Genomic DNA, 26,136 nt, shown 5'->3' on the forward strand with positions numbered 1-26,136 from the left:
ACCAAATGTTTATATAACTTGGACATCAGTTCATTCATTGAAGCCCACGCTCACAATCACACCATGAAGGAGAAAATTCAGCGATGTGAAACCAATATAGATGTACAATAAAAAATTGAAGCAGCTGTTAAAACTGCATTATTAACTGGTTGAAAACTGCATTATTAACTGGTTGTCATTGAACTGCTACAAACTATCAGTGTTCACACAAGTTAAATTTGTGTTGTTGTGGTCATCAGTACAACTACTGGTTTGATACATGTCTCCACATTAGTTTGTTATGAGCAACTCTCTTGTCTCTGCTTAGCTATTACATCCTAGATCCAGTTTGACCCTTTACTATAGTCAAACCTTGGTCTCCCTCTACAATTCTTACCCCCTCCTTCCCATACTTCACTATGTTGCCATATTAACTACCACTTGATGCCTTAGGATGAGTTCTATCAAGGTATCCTTTAAGTCAGTTTGTACAAAAGTTTATTTTCTCCACAATTCAATTCAGTACCACCTCATTAGTTATCCAGTCTACACATAAAAGCATTGGCATTTATCTATAACTCTACATTCTCTTGTTATCTTGCCTGTACCATGAAATATACCAGTGCGTAACAATTAATTAGCAAATACTCATCTTTATTTCTTGGCAATCTCCAATGCTGCAGTGGCTGTAAAAGAATTCACAAATTATCTGCTCCACCAGGATTTACTGCAACTTGCTAAGTTCCTGACAGTGTAGCTATTCATTTGACAATGCTAATTGAAATTTCAAGAAATTCATGTCCTCTTTCAAAATCACCTGTTTATTGCATAATACTGTAACAAAACTGGCTTACAAATACATTTGGAAACCTGACACCACCATGGCTGATTTGCAACTCCTTATATATATGGCAGCAAATCCTGTCAGTTGACAAGTGACTAAAATCACAAAGCCCCCACTTAGTGTTATGTGTGGCTCATGCTGCTGAGAGTAGTATATGATTTCAGCCATAATTGTCTCCTACCAAGGAACTGAATGGGGAATTGTTTCTGAACCACCCTGTGGTAATGACAGGAATATTCTGTTGGCATCTGAGGCAGAAGATGTAAACAAGGAGTTAGTTCTAGAAATCTTTGACAACAAGAATCAGAGCTCTCTGCTGGACATAAACTTATGTCTTATCCTGGCTATCTATGACCAGGACATCAAGGGCACTGATAATTTTTCCACCTGTCTCTAATGACCTCAATGTCGACAATATGTTAAAATCAATCTCCTTTTTTTATGATTTTTCCACTGTTCTTGTGATGTCAGTATTATGCACTTACTGCCTACCTCATCCATTATTAAAAACAGAAAATTTATGGATTACAATCGAAATCTTGCAAGTGAACACAGACTGTTATCATTCAGTTACACCTTAATTCACTCCTCTCACACTGCAATGTAAAATTCTATATGGCTTTTAGCTTTCAGTATTGAAATTTGTAAAATGTGTTCGCTAACGATGTTTTTTATAAAGTTGCTTATATCATGAAGATTACTGGCTGGAAAATCTTGCTAACAGATCTGTGATTTTATTACACAAATACAAGTGGAATGTTAATTTTAATCCTTACAGAAATATCCTGCATTTACAAAAAAATTATTTGTTTTATGTTCAAATATCGACTAGTAACAGCCAAACCAGTGCGGAGATATATGTATGCTTACTAAAGTTGGAATGAAATTAATAACAGAATATGAATCAGTATAATAAACTGAATTCTAAAAGCCTAGATAACTAAAATAAGGTTGGTACAAAAGCCTGTACATGTGGCGGCCTGATACGTGAGACCAACACTTCATGTCGTACTTATCGTAACCACATTGGTACATTTCAATTGATTCACTTCAGTATGATGTTACACTCCAGACAAATACTTTCATAAAAGATTACATAGTAGTTACATTTATATTCAGTGTTCTATTTTTTAGAAAAGTTCTTCATGTTATTGCATCCCTGCTTTTATAGCTTCTTTGTCTGCCATAGCCAGTTATTTTGCTGCTCAAATAGCAGAACTCATTTACTTCTTTAATATATTATTTCCTAATCTAATTCCCTCATGATCCCCTGATTCAATTAAACTACATTCCATTAGCCTTGCTATACTTTTGTTGTTTATTTTATAACACCTTTTGAAGACACTATCCTTTCTATTCAACAAGTCTTTCAAGTCCTTCTCATCTCTGAACGAATTACAGTCCCACTGGCAAACCCTGAAGTGGTTATTTCATCCCCCTGTTCCTTAATTCCTTTTCCATATTTATGTGTAGTTCCCTTTGTTGACCGATTTTTGTAAAGACTAAACAACATGGAGGATATTCTACAACCCTGCTCACTACCATCTCAGCTACTGCCTACCTTCAAAGTCCTTTGACAGAATTGTTATCTGGTTTCAAAAGAAGTGATGGATAATCTTTCACTTCCTGTATTTTATTCCTTATATCAGAATTTCAAACAGTGTAATGTAATCAACATTTGGCAAAAGATTTTTTTCTAAATCTACAAATGCAAGAAGTGTATGTTTCCCTTTCTACAGTGTATCTTCTAAGATAAGTTGTTGGATCAGTTTAGTTTTGCATGCTACTACATTACAATGTGAGCAACTAGATCTACTGAAATGCCTGTCACTGTCTCAAACAAGTGCTTTGCACAAGAGATCCTAGTGGTCAAGGCAGTGGGCCAACCATTAGTATGGAAATTTGTTGGAATTGTTCTTTAGATTGTTCCCACCACAAATGTCCAGTCACATCAATATTGTAATCATTTTAATTCTTTCATTTCAGGTCAGCTACATCTTCTTTAAAAATTTGTGGAACACATGTGCACAAGTGAAGATTATGAAATCAAAGCAATTAGACATAAAATAAATTTCCTTTATTGACAATTTCATTATTTTTAATAAATAAAAAGAGTATTTAATGTTATTAAGTTTATTTTTAAAAATTCTACATGTGATTCATTACTCTTATGAGTTAACACTGATTATGTTATAATTCAATCTTCAGTGATGCTTTGCAACTCTTTTCCCATTGTCAATAAATATTTTTGTAAGTAGTAAAGCATTTACATTCACTGACATTCCTTTCTGGGAGGACTTTTAAAGAATCATTTCTGATTCATTTTCTTTTGTTATAGCCATAATAATATCAGAGAGGACCCCAGCACAAACTTCATCAACAGTTGACAGCACTCTGATACCTGAATCATCACGTTTTGATGTATGTATTTTATCTGGGGTTTGCTGTAGAAAATGGTCTGGGAGCTGGCTTTGTAGAAACTGATACTTTTCCTTCAGATTTTTACATTTGTCAGATGTCAGCTCACTTGATTCTTTAAGGGACAGCAGTTCATCTGCAAGCTCACAAGCTGCAGCTGTAATTGAGCTACAGTCTTCCAGCTGAAAATGTCATGAAGTAGTTGATTTATTTAATGTCTGATACGGATTGATTAAATATAAATAAAATGCCAATAGTTTGTCATTATCATGATGTACAACACATTTACTGACTAAGATATTTATTTATCAACAAATTAAGAGAATTTGACAAATATTATACAGATCTATAAATGTAGATTTTAACTATGTCTATATGGTGGCAGCTGATACAAGAACCATTAGAAATCTTGATATTTCAGCTAGGGTTTGAATGTTAACGTGTTTCCTTTCTGGCAGCCATTGGGGCTGCAAATTCAACAGTATTTACTATAATTTGATAGGTAGCACCTGAACTTCCATTATGAATGTCAATGATACTCATTACACTGCAGATGCTACTGAAGACACAGCAGAGAATAGTGAACTACTCACTGATTATTTAGAAGTCAATGAGTAATGATTGAGAAGAAGAATTTCTGTCTATTTGTTGGTCAGAGCCTCAAATAGTGAAACAAGAGAACACAGACGAGATTTCATGCGCTGTATCTGATCAAGCTTGGATTTTATTCTACATCTAAATCCATACTCTGCAAACCACTGTGAAGTGCTCAGCAGAGGATACTTTCTGTTGTACAACATACAAGATTTTCTTGTCATTCCATTCACATGTGGAATGTGGAAAGAATTACTGTTTAGAAGTCTCTAAAAGAATAGTATCTTGTTTCTACATAAATAGAGACCACAAGGCCCATTTCTCCAATTGTTATGAGCATTGTATTCAATGTAGATCAAATTTTGTTGAGGTATTTTAATTATACATAAGTAAATAAGATTTTCTACAAGAGAAAAGGCATAGGTTACCAAAACAAAATCAGTTACTCAGACACAGCTGTAATTTCCAAATCAGTATGGCTGAGCAAGGTGACACAGTGGTAAGACACTGCACTCACATTCATGGTGATGGCCACCAAAATTTCCAGCCCGTCAGCCATATAGATTTAGGTTGCCCATCATTAATAGTTCATCTGAAAAGAAAATGACAATGACTGATTTCATGCACTATGCATCACCAATCTGAGCCTGTGCTCCTTCTCAAATGATCTCACTACTGCAAGGCTGTTAAAGTGATTATCTTCCTTCTTTGTTTTGAAACAGTATGGGAAAATTTTGCCATGTTTTGCTACCTGCCATTGTAATATATCATGGTTCTTGTACAAAAATATCAAATATAGCAGTAAAACATATTCATGATGATTTTCAATGAGGCTTGAGGTGTTGTTTTCAATTTACTGCAAGATGACTAATCTTATATATATTTAAACAAGAACACTTCCAGTTCTGCAAGCTATTGTCAGTTTCACCTTTTATTTGTGGCTCTTTAACTCGATTATTATATATTTCTGTGATCTATCTGTAAAAAACAAATCTGTATCCAGTATTTTTCATTTCAGTATGTGTTATTCAGATATGATAATGCACTGCACGAATTTGCTTCTTCTTCCTGGCCTTGTCTCATGTCTACTCGGCATCAGCATGTTGACCTGGTTTTGAATATTTTAGTGGTATAGGATGGCCAGATGCCCTTCCAAAAATATTCCCAAGTTGTGCAGTACTCTACTAATTAATAATGAAAATGCATCTGGCTTACTTTTTTCTTGCATACGATAGTGGTACAAAGAATAATAATTATCTTTATACATCTGTGAATCTGATGATTTCATATAATTTTGAACAGTGTTAATGGGGCACATGTTCAAACACTAAATTAGTACAACAATGTTCTTATGATTCATGACACTAATCACTGGATTAATAATGCTGCCTTCTATGCTAAACTGTTAAAACCTTTGTCATCATTTAAATGCTGGATCAAATGTGTATTGAATCAGATACTTTACCAGGAATTAATATAAAAAAGAAAGCAATTTCACATTGATTTCACCTCAGGTCCTATTTTCTGCTCAGCTATATGCTGAGCTATTTCCAGTCCTCGTTCTATTACAGAATCTGGCATACACAATGTCTGAGCAAGGTGCAGTCCATAATGTTTGACATCTGTGATGCCTTGTAGTAGATGATGAGTATACTTCAAGTAAATTTTACCATTCTCATTCACTTCCAGTGTTTCAAAGTGGTGGCTGGAAGAAAGAAAAAGATTGAATTTTAAAAAAGAGCTGTTAGCATTTCTTAAAAGTCAATGCAGTGAATGTTATGATGTTTGTTTGAAAGCCATTCTTTGAAAAAACAGTAAGTGCACCCTTGATTTGAAAGCATTCTTGAGGAGTGTTTTTGTTTTTGGGATTTTCAGCATTGGTAGTGGGTATACATATGTATATACTCTTATCTAATATAGTTCTATAATAGTATTCCAATAAGTGTACTGACAAATTCCTACAAACTAATATACTACACCAAACTGTAGAATGTTAACAATGGGGGCAGGGTAACTACATGGCCCATGGAAATTACTAAATGCTGTTGGATTAATCCAAGCAACTGAAGTTTCATATTAAATTTACAGCACTGAATGATTCTCATCTAGATACAGTCACACTTCAATGCACACAATAAAGGTAACGTAGAAAATGTGTGGAAGAAAATTAATTTGTTTATTGTATGACAATACAAATACATAAAGATTATAAAGCTAATATACATCAACATTTAAACACAGCTCTCCAGCATAAAATATCACAAATGACAACAGCTATATGTTGGTATCTAGATCTTTTACATATTTTATACCATCATACATCATTGTCAGGAAATTGCTGAAAGGACTCTTGTAGGCATGTGTGGGACATGTTGATACAACATGAGCAACTGTCTGTCAATCCACACCACTGTGACACGATGGTGATGAAGATTTGCTCCACTTGTAGAGAGTGTCTGCACATTGTCTATGGCTCGTTTTGAGGTGGTTCAAGGTAGTGCAAGTTGTCCATGGTTGATCGAGAGTTTCTTTTGGATGCAAGGCAGTTTCAGGCATGGTGGAGAACAGTTTCATTGCCAGCAATGTTTCCATTCATTGATGGTATTGAATTCAGTTTCCTTGAGAGTTGGCTGTTTGGATCTTACGTCTCTTCCGCTCCGCAGGGAATACACTGTCCACTATTGGAAGATCGGTGTTATTAGCAATCTACTGGTATTCGCGTGGTAGTATGCTCTTCGTGGCTCACGACAGGTATCCAGTATGCAGGAGAAGATTGTTTTGACTCACTAACAATGCACATGGTCCCATGAAGTTGTACAGCTATCTTTTTTACATGGAGACTATTAAGCCAGACAGGCACACAGTACTCTGCTGCTGAGTATACCAATCCAAGAGCTGATACCCAGAGAACATTTGCTGACAATCCCCCATGAGAGCCACAGAGTTTACAGACAATGTTGTTTCTGCCTTTAAACTTAGCAAATGTTCATGTCAAATGCCCTTTAAAACAAAGTGTCCTATCCAAAGTGATCCCAATACCTTGGGATGCATATTATGATGAATTTTGTCTCCCTCAAAATAGATGTCAAGGGCTCTGTGTGCCAACCTATTGGACAAATGAAAACATGACACTTCTATCTTATTTGAGTTTGGCTGTAAACTTCATTTACAGAAATAGTGCCTTAAGATGTATAGATCAGAAGTTAGGATTTCTTCAGTTGTTTCAAAGGTTTTGTGTTTGGTAGTTATTGCCCAGTTGTCTGCATAGCCAAGCTTTCTGGACTGTGCTGGAGAAACATCAGATATATACACTAAAGAGTCAAAGAAACTGGTACACCTGCCTAATATCAGAAAGGGCCTCCGCGAGCATGCAGAAATGCCACAACACAATGTGGCACGGATTTGACTAATGTCTGAAATAGTGCTGGAGGGAATTGACACCATGTATCTTGTGAGGCTGTCCATAAATCTGTAAGAGTGCAAGGGGGTAGAAATCTCTTCTGAATAGCAAGTTGCAAGGCATCCCAGATATGCTCAATAATATTCATGTCTGGGGAGTTTGGTGGCCAGCAGAAGTTTTTAAACTCAGAAGAGTGTTCCTGGAGCCACTTTGTAGCAATTCTGGACGTGTGGGGTGTCACATTGTCCTGCTGGAATTGACAAAGTATTGAACAATGAACATGGATGCAGGTGATCAGACAGTATGCTTACGTACATGTCACCTGTCAGAGCCATATCTAGATGTCTCAGGCGTCCCATATCACACCAACAGCACATTCCCCAAACCCATACAGAGCCTCCACCAGCTTGAACAGTCCTCTGGTGACATGCAGGGTCCATGGATTCATGAGGTTGTCTCCATACCTGTACACATTCATCTGCTTGATACAATTTGAAATGAGACTTGTCCGACCATCAACATGTTTCCAGTCATCAACAGTCCAATGTCGCTGTTGACGGGCCCAGATGAGGTGTAAAGTTTTGTGTCATGCAGTCATCAAGGGTACATAAGTGGATGCATACTGACGGTGTTTCATTGAATGGTTTGCACGCTGACACTTGTTGATGACCCAGTATTGCACCAATTTGTGGAAGGGTTGCACATCTGTCATGCTAAATGATTCTCTTCAGTCATTGTTGGTCCTGTTCTTGCAGGACCTTTTTCCGGCAGCAGCCATGTCAGAGATTTAATGTTTTACCATATTCCTGATATTCACAGTACATCCGTGAAATGGTCATATGGGAAAATCCCCACTTCATCGCTAGCTTGGAGATGCTGTGTCCCATCGCTCATGCACCAATTATAACACCACATTCAAACTCACAGAAATCTTGATAACCTGCCATTGTAGCAGCAGTAACTGATCTGGCAACTGCGCAAGATGGTTGTTGTCTTATATAGGCATTGCTGAGTGCAGTGCTGTATTCTGCCTGTTTAAATATCTCTGCATTTGAATGCACATGCCTATACCAGTTTCTATTCAATACTTTTGGGCAGGCAGTGTCTTTCTTTGTAGTTACTGTAAATGTCCTTCCAGCTAAATTGTTGTCAGTTAGTTTTGTTGTCCTTTTGCATGGGATGAGTTGTAATAATTTATAAAGCAGTCCATGCCTCCAAACTGTATCATATGTTGCACTTAGATCAATGAAAGCAACTGATGTTCTCTGTTTCATTTGGTATCCTGCTTCAATAGATGTTGTTGAAGATAAAGCTTGATTAGCACAGCTTCGTCCTGTTTAGATTCCAGTTTGCTCAAAAGGAAGATTCTGAAAGATTACTAGACTAATCTGATTGTGTAGAATTCTTTCAAGGAACTAATAAATAGTGCTCCATAGAGCAATTAGGTGATAGTTCTTAGGCTGGTCTGATGTCTTGCTGGGCTTGAGTACTGCTACAATTTTTGGCTGCTTTATTTTTTGTGGGACTGAGCCAGATAGCATAATGTCAGAAGAATCATCCAGCCATCTTTTTGTATAGTTCACACTGTGCAGAAGACATTCTGGGTGGATTCCATCTTCTCCTGGTGTCTTTCCAGATTTTAAAGCTTTAAGACCAGCAGAAATTTCAGATATAGAGAAAGTTCTTGGGAAGTTATATTGTTCATTAGTGTTCTTTTTGAGTAATGTAAGTTAGCATCTGATGAATCTTGTATGAGTTTTATCCTTTGGTGCTCTTGATGGGGACAGTGAATGTGATGCAATCCTATTAGCTGATTTATGAGCGTTGATCTGCACTTTAATTTTATTTCCTTCCAACTTTTCTACTTGATGTTTGAAAACTGAGTGACCTCTAATTTTCCATTGATGGACACAGTACTTTCATAATATGGTGCCATGGCAGTCATAAGAAGCTGAGAAAATATTAAATTATACTCAAAATAGAAGTACATGAATAAATAATAGGAGAAAAACTGTAGAATAAAGTAAAAATAATATTTAAATATACAAACTCACCCATAAAAAAGTGATAAGAATGTAAATGGAAGCAGAAATAAAAAAGAATGCGGTAAAAAGTATTAAATGAAGACTTAAGAAAAGGACACTGATGTTTGTAGAAGTATCATAATATTGAGAAATTTTAAACAAACAAGTACAATTTATTAGCAAATTAAGTCTTACTGGTGTCTGTGAGTCCATGGCCCCAATTTCAATACAAGCAGTACAAATGACTCACCAATGGCCACAACTAGTTTAGTTTCTTTAACTATATTACTAGTTTTGGAAAATTAATTTCAGCTTTCAAAATGGAAGGTATTCTTCCAAAACTGACCGTGAATAAAAGGAAAATTTACTAATTGTGGTTATCAGAAAGTGGTATATGTTCAAGTTCTAATGAAAAATGTAAGCTACATGACAAGTGGTAATGTTCATACACACAGATATCTGTTGTTACCTCAGTTTGGTCATGTAGATACAATGCTATCAGCTTTCTTCAAAGTAGTAGCTTTATTCCTAATTTTGCAAAGTACAAATAGTATATAGCACTGTAATGAAAGTTCATTGTTAATCCAATGAACAGATTTAGTTTTTAATAACATCTTGTCTTTGTTAATGTGCACCTCAATTTTTTTTCCCCTAAAGCCTGAAGGTTCTGTTTTCCAATGGGTCTGAATTAAAATATTTATTGAGTTCAGATTGTGATGGCGATAGACTTCAAAGAGCATAAAATGAAGACGAAATGGTCGGATATTGAGGTAACTGGTCAAAAGGAAGTTTGAGAAGAGCAAGTATCACACATATCAAGCTGCAAGCCACATATCATGTGGCACATTGTGTATTCTGCAATGAGTTATTTTTATTTTGAATTAACAATCATGGTGGTTGTTGTAGAACATAATAATATTAGGAAGTGTTGAGTTATCGATAGGCACACACAAAAGGAAGAAAACTTGCTATGTTTAGGATTTTATCCTTTGGCAAGAAAGAGTTAAATAAAACAAAACACACACACACACACACACACACACACACACACACACACACACACACACACACACACACACACACACACGTGCCTATGCCCCTACATGTTGCCAGCTACACTGACAGTGCCAATGCTCTTTTGCGGCCGGTGGACTGGTTGTGGTTGGGGTAGTGTCGGGTGTCGTGGGAGGCAGGGAGAGGGAAGGGGGTTGGGTGGCTAGCAGCTAGGACAGAGGTGGCCAGTTTGCTAGCTAGGAATGTGGGAAGGAGGCATGACACAGTTATATGGGCTGGCACAACTGTAGCAACCAGTGGGAAGTGGCACGCACTGATGGTGATATGGGTAAATTAACTGGAAGTGTGTGACAGCACGGAGGAAGTAGAAACTGATGGAGGATTTATGGACAGTGGGTTACCTGAGATTGGGATCAGCATGATTAAGGGAGCAAAGGACCTGTTATAAGAATAACTTCTCGGAACTACACAGACAGAAGTTATCCTTACAACACATCCTCCACTCCTATAAACATTGTGGCCTCAATCCCATGTAAGCCACTGTCCTTGTACCCTCTATTCTGTCACCCTCTCTCAATTGATGTCCCTATGTTGCTTTCAGCCTGTGCCACTATCCACTGGCCACTACAATCGTGCCAGCCCATATACCTGCCACCCCTCCCTCCAGCATTCATAATCTGCAAACTGGCTGCCTGCATCTGAGTTGCTAGCTACCCACCCTCAATCCCTCTTCTCCCTGCCTCCTTCTCCCTCCTCCCACCTCACTTAGAGATAGAAAGATTGTGGAACAGGAGGGGAAAATTGCTGCCCTTCAGGCTGAGTTGGATGAGGCTAGGTGAGAACTGGGCAGGTTAAGGGGGGAGAATGGTAAACAGGGGTGGGAAGTGGCAACAGGCCAAGAAATTCTTCTGACAGCTTTGTTATTAATGTACAAAATAAGTTTGACCTGTTGCCTCAGTCAGAAACTGATGAGCCTCTCACAGAAGTAGATGTAGACAGGGCTCAACAAGCTTCCAGCAGCAAATTGAGTAAGAATGTAGGGAAGTCTGCAAAGAGAAAGAAAGTCTTGTTGCTAGGTAGTTCGCATGCTGGGGGTGTGGGCCAACTTCTGCAGGATGAATTAGGGTCAGAATACCAGGTCACAAGTTTTTTCAAACCTAGTGCTGGACTGAGGCAGGTTACAGAGGATTTAGGTTCACTATGTAGAGGCTTTACTAAGGAAGATACCGTGGTTATTGTGGGTGGGCTGGGCAACAGTATTGACAGAGATCCGGGGTACAGCATAGAGTGTGACCTGGCAAAGATTGCATCAACATTGAGTCATACCAGTGTTTGGTTTGTGTCGGTTCTGGAGCGCCACGACCAACATCATTTGAGCTCTTCTGTCAGGAGAGTTAATTTGGAGTTGGAACGGCTGCTTGGATCTGGTGCAGGGTCACACATTGGTGTGGTTCCTGTTGATTCACTCTGTAGGTGGGACTAAACTAGACATGGCCTACACCTCAACAAGAAAGGGAAGGGTAAACTGGCTGGGCTGATAGCAGGAAATTTAAAGGGGGGAGGAACTACATCTCATGGTGGAAACTCGTTTTTAGTGTAAGATCAGTATCCAGTGGGAAACTCAGCCAGGCAAGTACTAAAGATGTTAAAAAAGTTCAAGATACAAAAGTAAAGTGAAAAATAATGTTAGTATATTTCATCAAAATATTGGGGAATTGAAGAATAAAATTGATGAGCTTCTGCTTTGTTTAGAAGATATAGAAACTGAGAATGTAATAGATGTACTATGCCTGTCTGAGCATCACATTGTCACTGATATGCAAAAGGTTAGCATCAATGGGTACAAATTAGCTGCACATGTAAGTAGAGATAATATGATGAGAGGAGGAGTTGCCATATATGTCAAAAGCTTCCACAGTGTAAACAATTTAGAAACTAAAAATTTTTGTGTAGAGCAACATATGGAAGCATGTGCCACTGAACTTAAACTAAATGATGGCACTTTCATAATTGTAACAGTGTATAGATCCCCCCCAGGGAATTTCCAGCTATTTCTAGAAAACTTGGATGCTTTGTTGTGCTATCTGTCAGACAGGGGGAAGCAAATTATCATTTGTGGGGATTTCAATGTTGATTCCCTGAAAGAGTCTAATAGGAAGAATGACCTTGTAGTATTACTCAGTTCTTTCAATTTGAGCTCCGTCATTGATTTTCCTACTCGGATAACAAAGAACAGCAGTACATTGATAGATAACTTTTTTATAGACCAAGATAAGTTTAAGGACATAAATGTTTATCGTGTTGAGAATGGTCTTTCAGATCATGGTGCACAGCTAGTTACAGTACATGACATAGCTCCATGCAGTATATCAAATCAGACTTTCAAAGCAGTGCGTTCAATTAACAATATAAATATTGTAAACTTTAGGGAAAGCCTACAGCAACTAGACTGGGATGAAGTGTATAAGGAACCTGATGCAAACTTGAAATATAACTTATTTCACGATACATTTTTAAGGGTATTTGAAAATTGTTTTCCCAAGAAAATAGTTAAACATAATTCCAAGAAAACATATAAAAAACCATGGCTAACTAAAGGAATAAGAATATCTTGCAACCGTAAAAGAGAACTGTATCTAACAGCAAGAGGGAGTACTGACCCCGAAATTGTTCAATATTATAAAAACTATTGTGCAGTACTAAGAACAGTTATTAAAAAGTCCAGAAGCATGTGTATCATGTCTGAGATCAGTAACTCTGATAATAAAATTAAAGCAATTTGGAATATTATTGAAAGGGAAACAGGGCAACCAAGAGCACAGGAAAACTTTAGTGCCATAAAATTGAATGACAAGTGTACTAACAAACAATCAGAAACTGAAAATATTTTCAATAATCATTTTTTAAATGTTGAGGAGAAAATAGGATCTAGACCTTCACTAGAAGAGGCAAGGCTACTAATAGAAGAGGCCCTACCTGTGCAGTTTGAAACAACTGTAATTCCACCAACCTCTCCCTCTGAAATCAGTAAAATAATAAACTCACTGAAAAGTAAAAACTCTTACGTAATTGATGGCATTTCCAGCAAGGTACTTAAAGCTTGTTCCCCACAGATAAGTAGAATTCTCAGGCACGTATGTAATAGCTCTTTGGAGCAGGGTGTTTTCCCCGATAGACTGAAATACGCCATTGTAAAACCATTGAAAAAAAGGGGGATACGTCGGATGTCAACAACTACCGCCCAATATCTCTTCTGACAGCTCTATCAAAAATTTTTGAGAAAGTTATGTATTCAAGAGTAGCCTCCCATATTTGTAAAAATAAAGTACTAACAAAATGTCAGTTTGGTTTTCAGAAAGGCTTTTCAACAGAAAATGCTATATACGCTTTCACTGATCAAATATTAAATGCTCTGAATAACCAGACATCACCCATTGGTATTTTTTGTGATCTCTCAAAGGCCTTTGATTGTGTAAATCATGGAATTCTATTAGATAAGCTAAATCATTATGGTTTGAGGGGGGCAGTGCACAAATGGTTTAATTCATACTTAACTGGAAGAATGCAGACAGTTGAAATAAGTGGTTCATGTAATGTTAAAACAACAGCTGATTCCTCAAACTGGGGGGCTATCAAGTACGGGGTCCCACAGGGTTCAGTCTTAGGTCCTTTACTGTTCTTGATATACATTAATGACTTACCATTCCACATTGATGAAGATGGAAAGTAAGTTCTTTTTGCTGATGATACAAGTATAGTAATAACATCCAAAAACCAAGAACTAAGTGATGTAATTGTAAATCATGTTTTTCACAAAATTATTCAGTGGTTCTCAGCAAACGGACTCTCTTTAAATTTTGATAAAACACAGTATATACAGTTGCGTACAGTAAATGGCACAACTCCAGTAATAAATATAGACTTTGAACAGAAGTCTGTAGCTAAGGTAGAATCTTCAAAATTTTTAGGTGTGTCCATTGATGAAAGGTTAAACTGGAAGCAACACATTGATGGTCTGCTGAAACGTCTGAGTTCAGCTACGTATGCTATTAGGGTTATTGCAAATTTTGGTGATAAGAATCTCAGTAAATTAGCATACTATGCCTACTTTCATTCACTGCTTTCGTATGGCATCATATTCTGGGGTAATTCATCATTGAGTAGAAAAGTATTCATTGCTCAAAAACGTGTAATCAGAATATTTGCTGGAGCCCACCCACGGTCATCCTGCAGACATGTATTTAAGGATCTAGGTATCCTCACAGTAACCTCACAGTATATATATTCACTTATGAAATTTGTTGTTAGTAATCCAGCCCAGTTCAAAAGTAATAGCAGTGTGCATAGCTGTAACACCAGGAGAAAGGATGATCTTCACTATGCAGGGTTAAATCTGACTTTGGCACAGAAAGGAGTAAATTATGCTGCCACAAAAGTCTTTGGTCACCTACCAAACAGCATCAAAAGCCTGACAGATAGCCAACTAACATTTAAAAATAAATTAAAAGAATTTCTAGATGACAACTCCTTCTACTCATTGGCTGAATTTTTAGATATAAATTAAGGAAAAAAAAAAGAAAAAGAAAAAACAACTTAAACATTAGTGTCACACACACACACACACACACACACACACACAGATATATATATATATATTTTTTACTCTGGCTTGTCAAAGGATAAAATCTGAAAGTTAGCAAGTTTTCTTCCTTTTGTGTGTGCATATCAACAATTCAATTTATTTACATTCTACAAGAACTTTTCACAACATGAAAATATTTTGGATGGACACAATACCAACACCACACATTTTCCTTAAATTTAAGATAAAGTTAAGAAAAAACATTGCTTTAAAATCTGGAAGTTTGCTGGGGTTCAGATGAACCTGAAGACACTGATATTCAAAGGTGTAATACAGTGATGACCACTGTCAGAACAATCTGAACATTGTCAGAAATGAGTGGAAATGTTTAGAAGCTTTTATGAACAGTTGACTGGAAGGGTGAAAATCACCAGGAAGGCTTATGAAATGCCGGCAATATCTTAATACAGAAGCATATAAGAAGAACATAGCAATTCTGTATTTGTATCTTGAACAAGTTTGTTTAGAGCTTTTTCTTCCATTTTGAACACTACAAGCACACAAGTGTTGGTATTGTTCAAAAGGAAATAAGAGAACAGTGAAAATGAAAGGAAAACTTTAACATAAGCCTAAAAGTGCAGTTCCCATTGCACTGCGATCTATTGATGCATACTAAACTCAGTAACTATATTACCCAAAATAAAGGAAAGGCAACCATTCACCTTTAACAGACTGATTTTTGTTGCAAAGTCACAGGTAAAAGAATACTGCGTTCTGTTACATGTGACTGTGCACCACATATCAGTTTGCAAAAGACGTGTGGTTGCCTTTCCTTTATTTTGAGTACTGTTCCATCCAGGAATTACCATTATTATTATTCAGTAGTCATATCCACAGCTATGGTTATCTTATGTGAGGTAATAATCCTCTTCAGTGCCCTCTCATTTCTGAATGTAAGTTTAGTCTTAATTTACTACTGCTACTCATGCGAAGACGGAAGCGTCAGCTCTTGTATTGATGTGACTCTAGGTACCTGCAGTGGATGTGTAACTCTTGCCATGAATCTGTCAGCCAAGCTAGCATCAATAAGCTGACCTTACTACCAAAAACCCACAACAATCAGAGATACAGGATATGGACAAAAATACGAATGCATTACAAATGCAACACATTACCCTGCCTAATATGGTGTAACAAAACCCTTGGCATTCAAAACAGCTTCCACTCATCTTAGAATGGGTAAATATAGAGCATGTATGGCTTTTAACACCATCTACACGATTCTTCTTGCAAATAGGTGGAAAGCTATCACACATACTTTTATCCAAAATACAAATAACGCTGAGATCTGGTGACTGTGGTGGCCAGGAGAGATGCAATAATCCAACCTTGTGCTCACAAAACCAGTCCTGGATGATGCAAGCTGTGTGAACAGGGTCCCTGTCATCTTGGAACACAGCATCACCATTGGGGAACAAACATTGTGCCATGAGGTCGACCCGATCAGCCAAAATAGTCACATAATCATTGGCAGTAATATGATGTTGCAGAGTAGCCATGGGGCCCATACAACACCGTGATATGGTTTCCCAAGTCATCACTGAACCCCTGACATGTTTCACACTTGGGACATAAACTCACCCAGAGGCTGGAAACTGTGAGATAAGACTCATATGACCAATGGCTTTTCCCCATTGCTCCACAATGCAGATTTTATGGGCTTGACACTTTGTTGTCTTGTTATGGGCATTTTCATCACCAATGAGTAGTTTTGGAATTACAGCCTGCCCTACAATTCCTTGCTTGTGGCACTTCCTATGTGTTGTTTTGGTCCTGACAGGGTTCATAGCAACTTTTGCACCCATGGCTTTCTTATTTTTTGTCAAAATCCTCTTCAACAACCATCAATTATGATCATTTGACACACTCTTCCATTCATCTCGTGACTTAGTGAATGATATTTTTCCACATTCTCTATATGAGGAATAAATCTTCGCTATGTTGCCTCCTGAAACACCAAACACTGCAGCTACCTTGGTTGCAGAGACACCCTCTATAGAAACACCAACTATTTGCTCACATTCGAATTCGCTTAGCTCTGACATAATGCACTCATGACTACTCAGAACACGGTTCACACAACTACTGACATTTGCAAAGTATAGAGTGCCTTGCACAGGGGCATTCATGGGCAAACACAAAAGTGCAACCTGCAGGCTTGGCTAGAAACAGCATTTATGTTCATAGGAAGGAGGAAAATGGGAGAGGATGAGAATGGAAAAGAAGAGACGTAAAGAAGGGGAAAAAGACTAATGATGCTTTGGTGTAATAGAAGGCTGTATAGTGCTGGGGTGGCAGCAGGGAAGGGGATAGGTAGGTGAAGGATGGGGACTAATGAAGGCTGAGTCAAGGTGTACCAAGGACACAGGACACATTGCCGGGATAGTTTCCACCTGTGTACTTCAGAAAAGCTGGTGTTGATATGAAGGATCCAGATAGTGCAGGTTGTGAAGCAAACATCAAAGTGAAGCAAACATCAAAGTGAAGCAAACATCAAAGTGAAGCACATTGTGTTGGGTATCCTGTTCAGTGACTGGGTAGTGCAGTTGTCTCTTGGCTACAGTTTATCGTTGGCTGTTCATGTAGACAGATAGCTTGTTGGTTGTCATACCCACATATAAAGCAACACAGTGGTTGCAGATTAGTTTGTAGATCACATGCCTGCTTTCACAGGTAACCCTGCCTTTGATGGAATAGGAGATGCCTGTGCTTGGATTGGAGTGGTTGGTAGTGGGAGTATATAAGGGACAGGTCTTGCATCTGGGTCTATTGCAAGGACGTGAGTCATAAGGCAAAGGGTTGGGGGCAGAGGTGGAGTAGGGATGGACAAGGATATTGCGTAGGTTCAGTGAGTGATGGAATACCACTGTAGGAGGGGTAGGAAGGATAGTGAGCAGGATATTCATTTCAGGGCATAGGGGGAGGGGGTAGTCAAAATCACATTACAGAATGTGAGTCAGTTGCTCCAGTCCAGGATGGTACAGAGTCGTGAGGGCAGTGCTCCTTTGTGGTTGGACGGTGGGTTTGTGGGAGAGACAAGGTACAGGAGATCTGTTTCCACACACGGTTGGGAGTATAATTTTGGTCTGTGAAGGCCTCAGTGAGAACATTGGTATACTTGGAGAGGGACTGCTCATGACTACAGATATAATGACCATGGGTGGCTAAGTTGTATGAAAGGGACTTCTGGGTATGGAATGGGGGGCAGCCACTTAAGTGGAGATATTGCTGGTGGTTGGTAGGTTTGTTGTGGACAGAGGTACTCACATAGCCATCCTTGAGGTGCACATCAACATTGAGAAAGATGGCATAGTGGGTTGAGGACGACCATATTAAGCCAATGGGGAGAAGGTGTTGAGGTTCTGGAGGAATGTAGATAGGATGTCCTCGTCCAGATCACGAAGATGTCATCAGTGAATCTGAACCTGGTGAGGGGTTTGGAATTCTGGGTGGTTAGGAAGGATTTCTCTAAATAGCCAACCTTGGCATACAATAGTGACATGTGGGTGCCCACTACTGTACTGTGTGGAAGTAATTGTGGATGAGAAAGTGGACCAGGAAGAAGGTTGTAGGTTTGGAGTCCAAACCCCAACCCCTAACCTCATATCTCTGCAATAGACATAGATGAAAGACTTCTCCCATTTGTCCTCCCATCACCATCTACTCCAGTCTGGTCACAGGCAACTCCTATCCTGTGAATGCAGACATGTGATCTAAAAGGCAACCTGTAACCATTATGTTGCTTTCTAAGTGGGCATGACAAGCAGTCATATGATTTAGAGGATAGCAAGGGAGTATTCCTAAGTGTCAGTAAACAATCTTGTTGAAACTTGGCAGGTGTGTAGAGCAGGCAAAATAGTGCAACAAGAATTTTTTTGTGCACATTTCCACTTTTAAGAGGTAAAATACACTCTGAAAATAATGTGGCATTATAGGTTTAGAGGAAATTTCTTCAAAACAATGATAAATAAAAAATATGTTTCATATCAAAGTTTATACACAACTAATGTTCTTGGAAACTGTACAATCAACTTTTGTAATAATTTGAAATTTTGCAAAATATCCAACAACCAATAATTAATTCTGATAAATGAAAACTTTTGTTTCAACATATATTAAAGAAGCTTTCAAGCCACATACATCCCTGTGTAAAAAAATATAAATATATATGATGTGATGTGACTTACCAAACGAAAGTGCTGGCAGGTCGACAGACACACAAACAAACATACACACAAAATTCAAGCTTTCGCAACAAACTGTTGTCTCATCAGGAAAGAGGGAAGGAGAGGGAAAGACGAAAGGATTTGGGTTTTAAGGGAGAGGGTAAGGAGTCATTCCAATCCCGGGAGCGGAAAGACTTACCTTCTGGGGAAAAAAGGACGGGTATATATACACACACACACACACACACACACACACACACACACACAGACATAGCTATGTTGATCCTGTAGTGAACTTGGGTTGGTAGACAGCGATGTGCATAAAGGTTAGGTGGTTGTGTTGCTGCTAAAACACGTTAAAGGACGGAGAAATTCGGGAAAATTTCGAAAAAACATGTAAATGTATTAAAAGGAGTGGTGTTGTGGTGAAAGATTACGAAAATGGGGCTAACAATTGTCTGACGAAGAAATAATGACGTTAAAACCTGTGGGGAGCGGCTAAAAATGAACGGAAGTGGAAATAAAGTGAAAGTTGTTAGAACTAGCCGAAATGGTTGTTTAATACGTGAAAGCAGCTGTTATTGAACTAGAAACGGTGGATTTTATAGCAGCGGTAGTGTTGAAAGCGGAAAATAAAATTTAATTTTTTTGGTTATGGTTTGAAAGTGGGTTACGTATTATTGAGTATATATAGGCGGGATAAAATTGTATAGTAGATTGCGGTAAAAAGGGGAAGGTGAATACAGAGTGAGACTACTGGTAAAAACAGAAAGAGAAAATAACACGACAGGAAAGATTTCGAAATGCAACAGCAACAATAACAAACGTAATTGTTGGGTTCAAATTAATGATATGGTTATAATAGAGGGAAACATTCCACGTAGGAAAAATATATCTAAAAACAAAGATGATGTGACTTACCAAATGAAAGTGCTGGCAGGTCGACAGACACACAAACAAACACACAAAATTCAAGCTTTCGCAACAAACTGTTGCCTCATCAGGAAAGAGGGAAGGAGAGGGAAAGACGAAAGGATGTGGGTTTTAAGGGAGAGGGTAAGGAGTCATTCCAATCCCGGGAGCGGAAAGACTAACCTTAGGGGGAAAGAAGGACGGGTATACACTCGCACACACACACATATCCATCCACACATATACAGACACAAGCAGACATGTTTAAAGACAAAGAGTTTGGGCAGAGATGTCAGTCGAGGCGGAAGTGCAGAGGCAAAGATGATATTGAATGACAGGTGGTGTGAGTGGCGGCAACTTGAAATTAGCGGAGATTGAGGCCTGGTGGGTAACGGGAAGAGAGGATATATTGAAGAGCACGTTCTCATCTCCGGAGTTTGAATAGGTTGGTGTTAGTGGGAAGTATCCAGATAACCCGGACGGTGTAACACTGTGCCAAGATGTACTGGCCGTGCACCAAGGCATATTTAGCCACAGGGTGATCCTCATTACCAACAAACACTGTCTGCCTGTGTCAATTCATGCGAATGGGCAGTTTGTTGCTGGTCATTCTCACATAGAATGCGTCACAGTGTAGGCAGGTCAGTTGGTAAATCACGTGGGTGCTTTCACACGTGGCTCTGCCTTCGATTGTGTACACCTTCCGGGTTACAGGACTAGAGTAGGTGGTGGTGGGAGGGTGCATGGGACAGGTTTTACACCGGGGGCAGTTACAAGGGTAGGAGCCAGAGGGTAGGGAAGGTGGTTTGGGGATTTCATAGGGATGAACTAACAGGTTACGAAGGTTAGGTGGACGGCAGAAAGACACTCTTGGTGGAGTGGGGAGGATTTCATGAAGGATGGATCTCACTTCAGGGCAGGATTTGAGGAAGTTGTATCCCTGCTGGAGAGCCACATTCAGAGTCTGGTCCAGTCCCGGAAAGTATCCTGTCACTAGTGGGGCACTTTTGTGGTTCTTCTGTGGGAGGTTCTGGGTTTGAGGGGATGAGGAAGTGGCTCTGGTTATTTGCTTCTGTACCAGGTCGGGAGGGTAGTTGCGGGATGCGAAAGCTGTTGTCAGGTTGTTGGTGTAATGGTTCAGGGATTCCGGACTGGAGCAGATTTGTTTGCCACGAAGACCTAGGCTGTAGGGAAGGGACCGTTTGATGTGCAATGGGTGGCAGCTGTCATAATGGAGGTACTGTTGCTTGTTGGTGGGTTTGATGTGGACGGACGTGTGAAGCTGGCCGTTGGACAGATGGAGGTCAACGTCAAGGAAAGTGGCATGGGATTTGGAGTAGGACCACGTGAATCTGATGGAACCAAAGGAGTTGAGGTTGGAGAGGAAATTCTGGAGTTCTTCTTCACTGTGAGTCCAGATCATAAAGATGTCATCAATAAATTTGTACCAAACTTTGGGTTGGCAGACCTGGGTAACCAAGAAGGCTTCCTCTAAGCGACGCATGAATAGGTTGGCGTACGAGGGGGCCATCCTGGTACCCATGGCTGTTCCCTTTAATTGTTGGTATGTCTGGCCTTCAAAAGTGAAGAAGTTGTGGGTCAGGATGAAGCTGGCTAAGGTAATGAGGAAAGAGGTTTTAGGTAGGGTGGCAGGTGATCGGTGTGAAAGGAAGTGCTCCATCGCAGCGAGGCCCTGGACGTGCGGAATATTTGTGTATAAGGAAGTGGCATCAATGATTACAAGGATGGTTTCCGGGGGTAAAAGATTGGGTATGGATTCCAGGCATTCGAGAAAGTGGTTGGTGTCTTTGATGAAGGATGGGAGACTGCATGTAATGGGTTGAAGGTGTTGATCTACGTAGGCAGAGATACGTTCTGTGGGGGCTTGGTAACCAGCTACAATGGGGCGGCCGGGATGATTGGGTTTGTGAATTTTAGGTAGAAGGTAGGGGTGCGGAGTGTCGGTGGGGTCAGGAGGTTGATGGAGTCAGGTGAAAGGTTTTGCAGGGGGCCTAAGGTTCTGAGGATTCCTTGAAGCTCCGCCTGGACATAAGGAATTGGATTACCTTGGCAAACTTTGTATGTGGTGTTGTCTGAAAGCTGACGCAGTCCCTCGGCCACATACTCCCGACGATCAAGTACCACGGTCGTGGAACCCTTGTCCGCCGGAAGAATGACGATGGATTAGTCAGCCTTCAGATCACGGATAGCTTGGGCTTCAGCAGTGGTGATGTTGGGAGTAGGATTAAGGTTTTTTAAGAAGGATTGAGAGGCAAGGTTGGAAGTCAGAAATTCCTGGAAGGTTTGGAGAGGGTGATTTTGAGGAAGAGGTGGTGGGTCCCGCTGTGATGGAGGACGGAACTGTTCCAGGCAGGGTTCAATTTGGATGGTGTCTTGGGGAGTTGGATCATTAGGAGTAGGATTAGGATCATTTTTCTTCGTGGCAAAGTGATATTTCCAGCAGAGAGTACGAGTGTAGGACAGTAAATCTTTGATGAGGGCTGTTTGGTTGAATCTGGGAGTGGGGCTGAAGGTGAATCCTTTGGATAGGACAGAGGTTTCGGATTGGGAGAGAGGTTTAGAGGAAAGTTTAACTACTGAATTAGGGTGTTGTGGTTCCAGATTGTGTTGATTGGAATTTTGAGGTTTTGGAGGGAGTGGAGTTGGAAGTGGGAGATTGAGTAGATGGGAGAGACTGGGTTTGTGTGCAATGAGAGGAGGTTGAGGTTTGCTGGAAAGGTTGTGAAGGGTGAGTGAGTTGCCAGTGTGGATGTGGGAGAGGAAAGATTGAGGACTTTTATTAAGGATAGGAGTTGACGGGTGTGTTCATTGGCTGAGTTGATGTGTAGGTGAAGGATTAGGTGGGTGAGGGCAATGGATTGTTCAGTTTGGAACTGGTATAGGGACGGATGGAAAGAAGGGTTGCAGCCAGAGATGGGAACTTTAAGTGTGAGGCCTTTGGGGGTAATGCCAAATGTCAGACAAGCCTGATAAAATAGAATATGGGAGCGTAATCTGGCTAGGGCGAAGGCATGTTTGCGGAGGGAATGTAAATAAAACTTAATGGGGTCGTTTTGGGGGTGTTGTGAGGGTGACATGGTATTAGAAGGAGGAAAGTGTAACATGAGGCTGATATGAAAACGAAAATAGAAATATATGGGGATGGATAAAGGTGAACTGGAAAGTAACTGGAGATCTGGTGTGAAAAAAGGCGAAAATGTGTTGGTTACAGCTGGGCTATGTTGGACTTGGGTTGGTAGACAACGATGTGCACAAAGGTTAGGTGGTTGTGTTGCCGCCAAAACACGTTAAAGGAAGGAGAAATTCGGGAAAATTTCGACAAAACTGCGTGTAAATGTATTAAAAGGAGTGGTTTTGTGGTGGCCGATTATGAAAGTGAAGCTAACAATTGTCTGACGAAGAAATAATGATGTTAAAACCTGTGGGAAGCGGCTAAAAATTATCAGTGATGTGGGAAAAACGGAAATGGAAATAAAGCGAAGGTTATTAGAACTAGCCGAAATGGTTGTTTAATAGGTGAAAGGAACTGTTTGTGAACTAGAAACGGTGGATTTTATAGCAGCGGTAGTTGGTTATGGTAGGAAGTGGGTTACGTATTATTGAGTATATATAGGCGGGATAAAATAGTATAGTGGATTATGGTAAAAAGGAGAAGGTGAATACAAAGTGAAACTACTGGCAAAAAACAGAAAGAGAAAATAAGACGACAGAAAAGATTCCGAAATGCAACAGTGACAATAACAAACGTAATTGTTGGGTTCAAATTAATGATACGAATATAATAGAGGGAAACATTCCACGTGGGAAAAATATATCTAAAAACAAAGATGATGTGACTTACCAAACGAAGCGTTGGCAGGTCGATAGACACACAAACTAACACAAACAAACACACAAAATTCAAGCTTTCGCAACAAACAGTTGCTTCATCAGGAAAGAGGGAAGGAGAGGGAAAGACGAAAGGATGTGGGTTTTAAGGGAGAGGGTAAGGAGTCATTCGAATCCCGGGAGCGGAAAGACTTACCTTAGGGGGAAAAAAGGACGGGTATACACTCGCACATCCATCCGCACATACACAGACACAAGCAGACATTTGTAAAGGCCTGAAGCAACTTTTGGTTGCGAAAGCTTGAATTTTGTGTGTATGTTTGTGTGTCTATCGACCTGCCAGCGCTTTTGTTTGGTAAGTCTCATCATCTTTGTTTATATATATATATATATATATATATATATATATATATATATATATATATATATATATATATATATGCACACCTCGTGCACACACAACTCCTGCATCATGGGCCGGAATGCATTTTTTATATATTATCATTTCAAATACATTCTCTCCAAACCTAACATCCACGATTACCTTTCGGGGTGTGTTTTACCACTTAATAGTGAAATTGGGCACAAAAAAAAGTGTTTTTTTTTTTTTTTTTTTTTTTTTTTTTTTTTTTTTTTGCCCCTTCTACACACCCACAAAGTTTCATGAAGTTCATTTATTGACACTTGGGAATGTTCTCTCATCAGACAGTCAAGATGGCACCGGTAGGACTGTGTGGTGATAGGATGCTGCATAATCAATTGAAATTAAATGGTTCTCCGTGGAGAAAGTGTAAAAAACGTGTAGTCAAAGGAATTTGATGCATTAAGTGCAACTTTTGATTATTTGAGAAGTGCGCAAATGTGTATCTTAAATTTATAAATGACTATATTCAGTGGACATGCCTCGACTGTACTAGTGACGAAAATGCACAAATAACATCCGCACTAAGTTCTAAGGACGAAATTATTTGTCTACTTCAAAATGACATTGACGCTCTGAAAGCAGAACTGATGTTCCTAAAGCAAGAAAATATTGCACTGAAACTTGAAAAGTGTTGTGCATGTGAAAAAAGTTTAGTCTTAGATGGACCTACTTCTGCGAATACGCGGAGTGATACAACTAACAAACAACGAAAAAATTCAGCCGCCATTACGAAAGAAAAAGTAACTGAAGAATCAAACAATTATAAGTGGACCAGCGTAATCTAAAAAAAAGACAGAACGAAGCATTATAATAAGACAGAAAGTGAATTCCTTATTATAGGTGACTCATTGTTGAAAACCATAGTCGCACCAAACTCCGAAATCGGCGTTCGACCTGGAATCAGGACGCGTCAATTGCATACACACCTAAACAACGTCTTAAACTCAGTCAAGAAAGAACGCAGCAGATAAGCATAGCAGAAATCGAAAAGGTGTTTTTATCAATGTGGGAACAAATTCGCTTCGAAACAACAGTGAGGAAGAAATTGTAAACCACACGTGAAACCTCATCCGACTGGCCAGAAGACTCGACCCGAATTCCAGAATAATAATAAATGGCATTGTGTACAGAAGCTCGGTCAGTGACAGCTATGTGCAGAGAATAAACGGCAGTATTAAAGAACAGTGCAATTAACTAGGAGTCGTTTTCATTGATCCCAACAAATTTCTAAGTGCAAAGTGTCTTGCCAAAGATAGTCTATATCTGAATTGGTTGGGCTCAAAAATATTCAGTAAGATGTTCGTAGATAATTACCAGATCATAAAAAATTAGGGAAACTTATAAGTAGTGATGGGGGTGAAAAAACTTGTGTAGCTTTAAGAAAGATAGAACCAAACCATTATCTGGCAGGAAATGTTCTAAAGCCTGTAAGTGATAGTCAAAGTAGGTATGTTATCCACTGGAATATAAATGGCTTAAACATTGATGCTTCTAACAATAAAAGCTCGAAAATAGATGAATTGGAAATCATTCTGTCAGAATGTGCAACGATTAAAGTTGTTTGTTTAAATGAGCACTGGTTTACTGAAGACACAATTAAAAATTCTAAACAAAATAGGGAACTTCAGATTAGCAAGTAGCTTTTACAGAAGAAACAAGTCATGTGGAGGCTCATGTATACTTCTACATAGTGATATAAATTATGAGACCAGAAACTGTTTTAATAATTTAAATGAAGAATGAGAGCTATTGTGTAGAAATAGTGGACTCACTAGCAAATGGTATAATAATCTCAATATACAGAATTCCAGGGACGTCAACAACAGAACTATTCTTATCTAAGGTTCAAATTATGCTAGAAGACCTTTTC

General features: G+C 39.1%; 1 protein-coding gene across 1 annotated transcript in view; it reads right to left on the bottom strand.

Annotated features, from left to right (window-relative positions):
* Positions 1-2,940: 2,940 nt before the first annotated feature.
* LOC126191820 (mutS protein homolog 4-like) overlaps positions 2,941-26,136 on the bottom strand; it is a 317,523-nt gene continuing 294,327 nt past the window's right edge. Inside the window, exons 16-17 of the mRNA XM_049932555.1 lie at positions 5,345-5,540; positions 2,941-3,423 (exon numbers count right to left, since the gene is read on the bottom strand). Coding sequence (XP_049788512.1) covers positions 3,124-3,423; positions 5,345-5,540 — 496 coding nt within the window. The 3' untranslated portion in view covers positions 2,941-3,123. The remainder of the gene's footprint in view (positions 3,424-5,344; positions 5,541-26,136) is intronic.

Source organism: Schistocerca nitens, chromosome 1, assembly GCF_023898315.1.
Source record: "Schistocerca nitens isolate TAMUIC-IGC-003100 chromosome 1, iqSchNite1.1, whole genome shotgun sequence".
Lineage (NCBI taxonomy): Eukaryota > Metazoa > Arthropoda > Insecta > Orthoptera > Acrididae > Schistocerca > Schistocerca nitens.